The 11,752-nt window shown below is 43.9% G+C and overlaps 1 protein-coding gene and 1 long non-coding RNA gene across 3 annotated transcripts; one reads left to right on the top strand and one right to left on the bottom strand.

Moving 5' to 3' along the window:
- Window positions 1-4,440: 4,440 nt before the first annotated feature.
- LOC126986410 (V-type proton ATPase subunit e 2-like) lies at window positions 4,441-8,840 on the top strand. Its single transcript, XM_050842551.1, has 4 exons — window positions 4,441-4,602; window positions 5,774-5,821; window positions 6,594-6,681; window positions 7,418-8,840. Exons 1-4 carry the CDS (start codon window positions 4,472-4,474, stop codon window positions 7,475-7,477), a joined length of 327 nt encoding a protein of 108 aa, XP_050698508.1. The 5' UTR covers window positions 4,441-4,471; the 3' UTR covers window positions 7,478-8,840.
- Window positions 8,495-11,444, bottom strand: LOC126986411 (uncharacterized). Of its 2 annotated transcripts, none has more exons than XR_007739704.1 (2): window positions 8,876-11,444; window positions 8,495-8,569 (listed from the first exon to the last, which is right to left on the bottom strand). It is a non-coding gene; the product is annotated as an uncharacterized LOC126986411 (long non-coding RNA). The 2 variants fall into 2 exon arrangements; XR_007739705.1 differs by having other exon boundaries at window positions 8,495-8,735.
- Between the last annotated feature and the right edge of the window lie 308 nt (window positions 11,445-11,752).

An 11,752-nucleotide genomic window follows, 5' to 3' on the forward strand; every position in this document is an offset into this window, starting at 1 on the left:
AAGAAGAGGAGGAGGAGGAGGAGGAGGAGGAAGAAGAATAAAAATGGGTACCTGGGAACACCTGGGGGAGGTAAACTGTGGTACCCCGGGTGTCACACTGGCTCAAAGGACTGTGTGACGGAGATGAGCACTGGGGCCACGCGCAGCTGTAGCATATACCCACATCTACTAAACTCGTTCTCTAGTTACGTTCTCCATTTTCTTTCTTTTTTTCGTTGTGTAGTTTCGTTCTCTGATCTGTTCTTCATCTTTTTTTTTCGTTCGTTCTCCAAGTTCGTTTTATAGTTTCGTTCTGTTGTTCTGCTTTTTAAGTTTCGTTCTTTATATTTTTTTCGATCTCTAAGTTCGTTCTCTTTAATTGCGTTTTCTGGTTTCGTTCTCTGTTTCGTTCTCTGATTCGTTCTTACTGTTTTCTCCCTGTTCTTTTGTTCTCTCTTCTTCTCTTCTGTTAGTTCTGTTCATCCTTCACTCCTTCCTCCTTTCTTTCTTTTCTTTCTTTCTTTTCTTCTTTCTCTCCTCAATCGTCATAGTACTGTATTATTAGCATTCTCTCCCTCATGGTACAGCAGAAGGGTCAAACTACCACCAGGGTCATAAAACTACCCCTGGAAATGCACGAAACTCCTACGAAAGCCTTGTCAAATGTGCACTTCCCTGGAAATGCCCACTACTCCTACGAAAGCCTTGTCAAATGTGCACTTCTTCCACCCCCACATCAGCTATTTCCAAGTGCCGAAAATTAGGTCAGTCAAGTTCTAATGAGTGTTTTTATAGGTTCACGGTACAGAAGAAGGGTCAAACTACCACCAGGGTCATAAAACTACCCCTGGAAATGCACGAAACTCCTACGAAAGCCTTGTCAAATGTGCACTTCTTCCACCCCCTACATCAACTATTTCCTAGTGCCGAAAATGAGATCAGTCAGGTTCTAGTGAGTGTTTTTATAGGTTCACAGTACAGAAGAAGGGTCAAACTACCACCAGGGTCATAAAACTACCCCTGGAAATGCCCGAAACTCCTACGAAAGCCTTGTCAAATGTGTGCTTGGGGGCGGAGATGTTTAAGAAAATGTTCGAAAAGCCTGCACGCCGTTTTCTGTTCCCTTGTCTCTCTCTCTCTCTCAGGCGGCGTGGGCTTGAGGTAGGACGGGGAGGCATACAATAGTGACCCTTCAGACCCCAGCGCATTGAGGCAAAAGTCGCGTGCAGTGCCCCGGGTGAGTTCTGTCCCTGCCGCGAGGTGGAGTCAGGATATATTATCGTTTCCCCTTTAATTCAAGGTATATTCCCTTCGTTTTTGTCCGCATTGCCGCAGCATGACGGACGCCTGGGATTGGCAGGTGTGTCTATGTGTGTGTGTGTGTGTGTGTGTGTGTGTGTGCCAAATAGGGCCTCTGTCTGCCTGTATGCATGTGTGTGTGTGTGTGTGTGTGTGTGTGTGTGTGTGTGTGTGTGTGTGTCCAATCCAGTTCCTCTCTTTTACAGATTAATTAAGAACCAGGAACAGAGAAAGATTAAAGATAACACAAACAACAGCCAAGAAAATAAAAAAAAGCAAAAATCAAAGAAGGGGAGGAAATGGGGAGAGGTGGGGAGGAAAGGGGGAATAGCTAGGGAGGGGAAGGGAGGAGGTGGGCAAGAGGTTGGGGAGATGATAAGTGTATTCCTGTATTGGACTTGTTGTGTACGAGTAAAAAAATATATGTAAAAGAGAAATTAGAAAAGGTTGAAAGAAAGGAAGAAAGAGGGAAGAGAGGAACAAGATTAAGGAAACGAAGATAGGAAGAGAGGAAGAAGGGAGGAAAAGAGAAAGGAAGAAAGAAAGAAAGAGAGAGAGAGGAACACGATTAAGGAAACGAAGATAGGAAGAGAGGAAGAAGGGAGGAATAGAGAAAGGAAGAAAGGAAGTATATAGGAATCAATGAAGTAAGAGAGAGAGAGAGAGAGAGAGAGAGAGAGAGAGAGAGAGAGAGAGAGAGAGAGAGAGAGAGAGAGAGAGAGAGAGAGAGAGAGAAAAACAAACAAACAAACAAATAAACAGAAGGCTTCCAAATCAACCCCGCCCCCTTCTCCTCCTCCTCCTTCTTCTTCCTCCTCCTCCTCCTCCTCCTCCTCCTCCTTCTTCTTCCTCCTCCTCTTACCTAAAATAGCACCTTAATTTGAGCCTTTGTGTGAATAAAGGCTTAAAATGAGAGAGAGAGAGAGAGAGAGAGAGAGAGAGAGAGAGAGAGAGAGAGAGAGAGAGAGAGATGCACACACACCCTCGCCCCTTCGATCCTGTTTTGCTGTGTGCGTATTTTTTTTTTAATCATTGTGTACGTGTGTGTATGTGTATGTGTGTGTGTGTGTGTGTGTGTGTGTGTGTGTGTGTGTGTGTGTGTGTGTGTATGTGTGTGTGTGTGTGTGTGTTCAGGATGTTTTCTGTGTACGTTTATATATATTTTTTTTATCCGTGTGTACGTGTGCGTGTGCTTACGGTCATGTGTGTACCTGTTGTGTGTACATGTGAAAAAAAAAAGTAAATTAGGAACACCTGGAGGGTCACGTGACTCTCTGGGATACTTAACAACAACAACAACAACAACAACAACAACAACAACAACAACAACAACAACAACAACAGTATTTATGTTTCAAGGTTCCCTCTTCGAAGCTTCAGACCGTATTTGAAACTTTGAATTTTTTTTTTCTCCCTCACTTTATTTGTTATGTTGATATTAAGAGAGAGAGAGAGAGAGAGAGAGAGAGAGAGAGATTCAGAGCACACAAACCTTATATGGTCCGTGAAATTATGTTAATCAAATGTCACCAATTATATAGTCTTTGCATTTCTACTTTTAGTGAATATTAAGTTGAAGGAAGTGACGGTCGAGCTTGTTTTCAAAGGAGTCAATCGTGTTGCACTGGACCGCTGAAGGGGGAGCTTGTTCCATTCTCGCACTACAACATTAGGGAAGAACAATTTGGTGCAGTCTGAATTTACTTAACACTTCACTTTTGAGCCATTGTCTCTCGTTCGCAAAGTGTCATAGAATATAAACAATTTTGATTTGTCCGCATTCGTAAAACCATTAAGTATTTTGAAACCAATTAATTTTCCTCGAAAGCTACGTTTCTCAAGAGATAATAACATGTTAAGGGTTCGTACACCTCCAGGGTCATAAAACTACCCTTGAAAATGCCCCAAACTCCTACGAAAGCAGCGGATACGTTTAGAAATACCGGAGGACGGCAGATTAATATGTACGGCACATGTATAATACGGGGGCCGCTGCTCACACCAGGCAAATCACATGTATTGTCTAGGGATAGGGATTGGATGTGCCCCCTTTCTTTTTTTTTAATTGTTTTGCAGCAATAAACCATCAAATTGTTAAGTAGACCAGTTTGTGATAAGGCTAGCAGCTGTGATAACTGTTAAAGCCCAGTTTGTGATAAGTCAGGTGTGATAACTGTTAACTAGCTCATTAATTTATTAAAAAGATAAGTAGTGGTGTGATAACTGATAAGTAGCCCAGTTTGTGATAAGTAGCAGGTGTGATAACTGTTAAGTAGCCCAGTTTGTGATAAGTAGCAAGTGTGATAACTGTTAAGTAGCCCAGTTTGTGATAAGTAGCAAGTGTGATAACTGTTAAGTAGCCCAGTTTGTGATAAGTAGCAAGTGTGATAACTGTTAAGTAGCCCAGTTTGTGATAAGTAGCAATTAAGTGTGATAAGTAGCCCAATTTGTGATAAGTAGCGAGTGTGATAAGGAACCCAGTTTGTGATAAGTAGCAATTATATATATATTTATAAGTGTGATAAGGAACCCAGTTTGTGATAAGTAGCAATTAAGTGTGATAAGTAGCCCAGTTTGTGATAAGTAGCCTATTTTGTGATAAGCCCATTGTATGATAAGTAGCCCAATCTGGCGCCGCTGGGAAGGAGGTGCTGGTGGACGCTGGCTCACGGGGATGGTCGGGGGGAAATGGGGCAATAAAACTCCTCTATCCTTATTGTTCGTTGTCAGATAGCTAAAACAAATCCTCTGCTATGTTATTCTGTAGACTTATATATATTACCTAAGGAGATAGTGTTAAAAAAATGTGTTATATTACGACTGATTTGGCACCTGTAATGTCATGTGATAGAAGTTATTTCCAGACGTACAGAAATAGATCAGCTATATTTATTAGTCTGAAATTGACTGTTATAATATCCCATTGTGTTTGCCAGTACAGATATATGCGTTAATTAAGGAAATAATGGTAAAAAAATATATTCAAATAAACCCAAACTGGCACCTGAACTGTCATGTGATCGACGGCGCTGTCAGACGTACGATAAAACCAAAACAAACCTTAAATATACGAAATAAAAATAAACTACTGCATATATTGAACTCAAATTGACTCATATTACAGGATTAATGGCGTGGGGGGTGCTAATGGTGCCCGGGAATGCCTTAAATAGCAGAACTAGAAGGAGGTCACATGGCGGGGCGGCCAGTCAGTCAGGTGATCAAGATGGGTGCAGACGCTCTCCCCGTGGCCGTCATGACCTCCATCTTCGGGGTGGTGGGCCTCATCCTGCCCTTCGCCCTCGCCCGTGGGCCCAACAAGGGGTGAGTGCGTGCGTGTGTGTGTGTGTGTGTGTGTGTGTGTGTGTGTGTATGTTGCAGGCCAGGTCCATATTCCCCTGCACATCACCTGACCTCTCCTCGTCTTCCATCACCTGACCTGACCTTCCTTACCTTTATCTTCCTTCACCTGACCTTACCTTCATCTTCCTTCACCTGACCTTATCTTCCTTACCTTTCCCTGTCCTTTATCTTCCTTCACCTGACCTTACCTTTCCTTCCATCACCTGACCTGACCTCTCCTTACCTTCCCTTTCTCTATCCTTACCTTCCTTCACCTGACCTGACCTGTCCCTGTCCTTACACTGCTTGACACGCACACACGGCGAGGGTGGTCATGTGTGGCTCCCGGCGCCCACCTGTTGCGTGTACTCGCCTGTCTGTTGTGCCGGGCCTGGCCTCAACCTCGGACAGTCCCGTCTCCTAATTTATATTTCCCTAACTTTGCCTTTCCCTTGTGTGTGTGTGTGTGTGTGTGTGTGTGTGGCCTGACCATGAGCTAGACTCGTCAGCGGCATCAAGCAGCCTCCCAATTACCGTGTACCGTTGATGAGGTTGCTGCTCTGCCCTGTTGTCAGTGCAGTGCTCCACTTGGTCTGTTTTTACTCTTGTCCATTTCCATTGTGTGACACTTTTCATTGAACTCCATTCCCCATTCTTTACTCCATTCATGTATCTCAGTTTAATCTTCCTGCAGTTTATTGCAGTCATCCGCACTCCTTATTTTTCTAAGCAGTTTGGCGTCATCTGCAAACATACTCATGTAACTCTTTACTTTTTCTGGCATATCATTTATATATATATTAAAAACATTACAGGCACTAACACTGAGGAACTTCACTTGTAACCTTTCTCCAGTCTGATTTCTCATCTTTCAGCATGAATCTCATTTCTCTGTTAGATAATTTTTCATCCATTCTGTCATTTTTCTCCCCAGTCCTCCTGTATTTTCTAATTTCCACAGCAGTCTCTTCTGTGGAACTTTATCAAATGCCTTTTTCAGGTTTAGGTAGTGTGTTACTATGTAGGTGCATGTGTGGCAGCCAGTATTACATTTAGAGACAAGATGTTTTTCATTTCTTGCATTTTATTTTATTTATTTCATTTATTTATTTTTTACTTTCATTTTGTTGACCTGGTGCCTTGTCTGTTCCAGGGTGGTCATGGTGGACCTGGTCATCACGGCGTGCACCGGCTGGCTGGTGTGAGTGGTGGGCCCGGCCAAGGGGGGGGACACGGTGACCTGGGGGGAGGTGTGCCGCAGTGCCTCAGACCTGCCCCCATAGTCCAGGGAGAAGGGTGAAATACTGAACTTCATATATCTTTCAAACTGTCCTGGGAGAAGGGAGAAGGGAGAAATACTGAACCACATATGTATATCTTTCAAACTGTCCTGGGGGAAGGGAGAAGGGTGAAGCATACTGAACCACATATATATATCTTGCTGTGTCCAGGGAGAAGGGTGAAGCATACTGAATCACATATGTATCTTGCTGTGTCCAGGGAGAAGGGTGAATACTGAACCACATATCTTTCTAACTATCCTGGGAGAAGGGTGAAGCATACTGAATCACATATGTATCTTGCTGTGTCCAGGGAGAAGGGTGAAGCATACTGAACCACATATCTTTCTAACTATCCTGGGAGAAGGGTGAAGCATACTGAATCACATATGTATCTTGCTGTGTCCAGGGAGAAGGGTGAAGCATACTGAACCACATATATAAGAGTGAAGGATCGTGAACCGCACATGAGGCGTACAGTGCAAAAAAGATCCGCTGCCATTCTTATAGTCCTGAGCTAATCATGTTTTATAGCAAGTCTCCTTTGTTGTAAAAAAGAAAAAAAATATTAAGTCATCCCTTTGCACAAAACACACACATTGTCACCCTAGTGTTGTTTCGGCGCCCCTAGAGTAGAGTGACACCCTGATGCCTCCCCCCCTCCTCACCGCCCTGCCCTTCCGCCCCCCACAGCTGGCTCTTGACGTACATGCATCAGATGAACCCGCTTATCGGCCCACAGCTGCATAACACTACAATCCTGGCCGTGCAGTACCTATGGGTGAGTTAGTTTTCCTTTCTTTTCCTTCTCTTCCTTCCTTCCTTCTTCTCTTCCCTCCCTTCTTCTTATCATATTCCTCCTCCTCCTCCTCCTCCTGCTTCTTTTTCTTTTCATTTTCTTTTTCCTTCTTTTCTTTCTCTCTTCTTTTCTATTTCCTTCTTTGGTGTCCTTTACTACTCCTTTTCTTTCTTTTCTTCCTTCTCCTTTTCCTTCTTCTTTTCCTTCTCTGCCTTCCCTTCCTTTTAATTCTTTTCCTTCTCTCCCTTTTTCATATTTCTCCTCCTCCTTCTCCATCTTTTCTTCCTCCTCCTCCTCCTCCCCCACCTTCTCCTTTTTCTCCTGTTTTCATTCTTCTCTATCTTTTCCTTTTCCTGTTCTTTTTCCTTCCCTTTCCTCTCCTTTTCCTCCATTTTCTTTTTCTTCTCCTTTTCCACCTTTTCTTTCTTTTCCTTTTCCTCCTCCTCCTCCCTTTCCACCTTCCCTTTTTCCTCCTTTTCCTTTGTCTCTTTTTCTTCTCCTTGAACATTTTCCTTCTTTCCTTCATTCTCTTTTTCCTTCTCTCCCCTTCCTTTTAATTCTTTTCCTTTGCTATCTTTTCCTTCTCTTCCTTTTTCACTCTTCCTCCTTCTCCTCCTCTTCCCCACCAAGTAGAAACATTCACCTCACAAACAAAATAAAAACACTACCATCACACCCATTCACCCTAAGAAGTATTAATCCTTCCCTCTATTTACAGGACAATAACCTGCACTTGAGCAACCACAGCGACCACCACGCAGAACACGCCGCAGCCTAGTCCACTGTGGAGGCTTCCCGGCCCTCTGTTGCTGTGTTCGTGTGGCAGCTAGACAGAAGGAAAGCCGAGGGGGTAGGTTAGACTAGAGTTACCAGACTATCACATTCAGAACATTGTATTTATTGGTTCCAGACTCCAAAACGAGTACCCATATTGTATTTATCGGTTCCAGATCCAAAACTCGTACCCACACTATTTATCGGTTCCAGATCCAAAACTCGTACCCATACTATCGGTTCCAGACCCCAAAACTTGTACCCACACTGTATTTATCGGTACCAGACCCAAAACTCGTACCCACACTGTATTTATCGGTTCCAGATCCCAAACTCATACCCATACTATCGGTTCCAGACCCCAAAACTTGTACCCACACTGTATTTATCGGTACCAGACCCAAAACTCGTACCCACTCATTTTTTTCCTTTTTTACAGTAAAGGAAGCAGCTCAAGGGCAAAAATAAAGTAAAAAAAGACCCTACTAGTCACTGCTCCTGTAATTAAAGTAGATATGAGTGTGGCTGAAAGAGAGGCCAAGTTCCGATACTCAGAGTCGTCAGAAGCATCAAATTCTCAAGTTTTTCCACGATAGTTACGAGTCGGAAACAGCAGAATACAACGTGCTGAGTGGGATAGTCCGGTGATGTTAGGTTGGCCTCATACTGGCCCTCCTTATGTGCCTTTTAAGTGCCTTTGTGGGGGTGGGAAGTGAGGCCCAACCCAGAGCTGTAAGTCTTTGTTTCATGTAGTGGTTGTGAGGGTAACGTGTTCTCTGAGGGTACTGGTTAAGAGGGAAGAAGTAGCCGTCCATCCCCTCTCAACTTCTATTGGCCTCTTCCAGACTCCTATTGGCCTCTTCCAGACTCCTATTGGCCTCTTCCAGACTCCTATTGGCCCCTTGCAGACTCCTTATGTTTCTCCTTTTTGGTGGATATAAACTTTATCTTTGTTTTCAGTATTCTTCGTAATTTCAGCTTTTCGTATTTCTGCCAACTGTGTGTGATTGTAACCCGAGGACTCTCATATTTTCACTCCCTTTCTCTTCTCTAAGTTCTCTATATTCTTATCCCTAGCAATTTAATATCACTTATTCTCTTCCCTTTTTCTCCTCTCTTAGTTGTCCATACTCATATCCTAAGTAATTTAATATCACTTTCTCTTATCATTCTCTAGTGATTTATTCTCTTCATATTTTCACTCTCTTTCTCTTCTCTAAGTTCTCTATATTCTTATCCCTCGCAATTTAATATCACTTATTCTCTTTTCTTCCCTTTTTCTCCTCTCTTAGTTGTCCATACTCATATTCTAAGTAATTTAATATCACTCTCTTATTCTCTGGTGATTTATTCTCTTTACATATTTTCACTCTTTCTCTTATCCCTCGCAATTTAATATCACTTCTTCTCTTCCCTTTTTCTCCTCTCTTAGTTGTCCATACTCATATCCTAAGTAATTTAATATCACTCTCTTATTCTCTAGTGATTTATTCTCTTTACATATTTTCACTCTCTTTCTCTTATCCCTCGCAATTTAATATCACTTTTTCTCTTCTCTTCCCTTTTTCTCCTCTCTTAGTTGTCCATACTCATATCCTAAGTAATTTAATATCACTTTCTCTTATTCTCTAGTGATTTATTTTCTTCACATTCCTGTCAAACCGTATGTAGAGTTTTTTCGTCAACAATCTCGTATTTTCACATTTTTATAAACTTTGGAAATCTCAACGCAAGCAATCTCATATTTTTTTCACATTCCTGCCGTTGCATCTAAATTCTTTCCTCCGGTAATTTAATCTACATTCCTGCTAAGTTGTCTGTAAGTTTATATGCCTACCTAGAAATCTCATCCTCTCACATACTCATTATTTGTATGTGTGAGATTTTAACCCGGCAATCTCAAGCAATCTCATCTTTAACGGTTGTCATTGTATGTAAATTTTAATCCCTAGTAATTTAATCTACATTCCTATCAAATTGTATGTAGTATTATCCTCTTATTTTCACATTCCTACCAAGTTGTATGTAAATAGCTATGCATTAAAACCTTGTAGTAACCTCACCTGTTGTTTTGGAAGTAGCCGGCAGCGTGTGGGGGCGATACGCAGCGCTGAGTAGTCGGGTGAGAGCGGAGGTTTTGTCGGGTGAGTTTTAACCAGGGGTGTGGAGTCAAAAGTCGGTGGAGTTGGCTACTTTTGGTCGGAGTCGGTAAAAATACCCCCGACTCCGACTCCTTAACGTAATCCTTTATCGTGTAATGTATTTGTGAAGTTGGGTAAAACTATCACTGGGAAACAAAGCAGTCTATAAGTATCTCTGCAACTTCTATGGGAGAGACTTTTCAAACTGGTTATCTGAGGTGCCGAGATGTTTAAGAATGCTGGCTAAAGTCTTCTCCACGTGCTCTCTCTCCTAAGTCGGCTGTCAGTACTGTCCAAGGTAGTGGTGATGCTAGAGTACAATAGTCCATTCAGTGTAGTGCATGGCTGTGTGTCCTGGTAAAGTCTTCCCCTCATGCTCTCTCTCTCTCCTAAGTCAGCCGTCAGTACTGTCCAAGGTAGTGGTGATGCTGTAGTAAGTGTAATGCCGTGACTGGTCCAATCCCTCAAGCTGGATTCTTTGCTCCTGGCTGAGTAAGTAAGGACGCTTCTGACTGGCTGTTGGTGCGTGAGGCGTCTGGTGTCTCCGCCGCCCACCACACTCAGCTCAGTGCAGGGTGTGGGAATGTGACGCCTCTCAGGGAAGGATTCATTAATACACTGTTAAAAATATATATATATCTATTTGGAAAAGAAACCGGTACGTAGGAACATGTCAGTTGAAGAATAAAAGTAATGGCTATAAGCTGGGATAGCCAGGACAGGGGGGCATTCCAAACAGACCTGACAATTCAAGGTTTTTCATTTTTTTCTTTTGCCCAAGGCTTAGAATTCACTCATGGAAGAAAATAAGAACAATTTTAAAACACCTTCATACAAGCAAGTTCTAAACCAAAACTGTCTGGCACTGGCCCTCCCGTCCTGGCCACCCCAACGCAATGCTGAAGTGAATTGATGTGGTGTGTGTGTTTCGTGGTCAGTCACTTCAGCCGCAGCGCCCAAGTCTGAGGAGTGCATTATCGTGCTCTGGCAACCTGCTGCCCTGTGATGTGTCATTTTCGTGAATAGTATATTAGAGTCTATGCAGAGGAAATAACTATCAGAAATAATAATATGCAGGCAGTAAAAAATAATGCCATCCGTTAATGTTGATTTGGAGTTTCAAATTATTAATGTCCCAGACGGCTGTTTGTTGACCTTTTCTCTGCGAAGCCCAGCACTTAGTCAGGGACCTTATAAAGTAACAAAACAGCTACCTGCATATTACTGATACTGAAGACTGCTTCCTGTGCAGGCTATCATATTAGTAAACTTGTACGTGCGTCATGACAGCAGGCTGCCAGGGCACGATAATGCATGGCCGACTCAGGCGCTACAACTTTTAACTCCTCTTTGTCTTGATGCCACACACCAACCACAACACACATAATTCCCTTCATTTTCACAATCTCATCTGTCACTAACTTTCCAGCACGGCCAGGTCAGTGGGAGTTATCACAGCGTACAAGACACACAAAAAACTCCATTAAGACACAAACAAAATGCATATAAAAGGTTATCCTCACTTCCTTATGATCTGTCTGGTCAGCTTGTTACTGAGGGTGTTGGCTGAGCTGGGGGGGGGCCTGAAAGCCCTCTTTAGATCTGGGGTGAGCTGTCTGTCGGGAGGGGAAGACACAACATCCACCTGGCTATCTGAGCTTGACCCAATTACCTCTGCCACTGTTCTGACACTCCTTGGTGGGTCTGGCTGCTGGGTGCTGGGGCTGTGTTGCTGAGGAGGGGGGGTAGCTGGGCTGTGGTGGTGGGGAGAGGGTGCGTGGGGGGTGAACATCTCGGAGCTGTGTTGCTGGGAAGGGGTGTTGCTGGGCTGTGGTGGGGAGGAGGGGGTAGCTGGGCTGTGGTGGTGAGGAGGGTAGCTGGGCTGTGGTGGGGAGGAGGGGTGTTGGGGCTGTGGTGGGGAGGAGGGGGGTGAGCTGGGCTGTGGTGGGGAGGAGGGGGGGTAGCTGGGCTGTGGTGGGGAGGGGGGTAGCTGGGCTGTGGTGGGGAGGAGGGGGTAGCTGGGCTGTGGTGGGGAGGAGGGGGGATAGCTGGGCTGTGGTGGGGAGGAGGGGGTGTAGCTGGGCTGTGGTGGGGAGGAGGGGGTGTAGCTGGGCTGTGGTGGGGAGGAGGGGGGGTAG

Source organism: Eriocheir sinensis, chromosome 61, assembly GCF_024679095.1.
Source record: "Eriocheir sinensis breed Jianghai 21 chromosome 61, ASM2467909v1, whole genome shotgun sequence".
Lineage (NCBI taxonomy): Eukaryota > Metazoa > Arthropoda > Malacostraca > Decapoda > Varunidae > Eriocheir > Eriocheir sinensis.

What these genes read in the sequence shown, in the direction of transcription:
- LOC126986410 (XM_050842551.1), top strand. Translation starts at nt 4,472, where the DNA reads ATGGCGGGGCGGCCAGTCAGTCAGGTGATCAAGATGGGTGCAGACGCT. An exon ending in GCCCGTGGGCCCAACAAGGG is followed by an intron (nt 4,603 to 5,773) that starts GTGAGTGCGTGC and finishes TGTCTGTTCCAG; the next exon opens with GGTGGTCATGGTGGACCTGG. An exon ending in TGGCCGTGCAGTACCTATGG is followed by an intron (nt 6,682 to 7,417) that starts GTGAGTTAGTTT and finishes CTCTATTTACAG; the next exon opens with GACAATAACCTGCACTTGAG.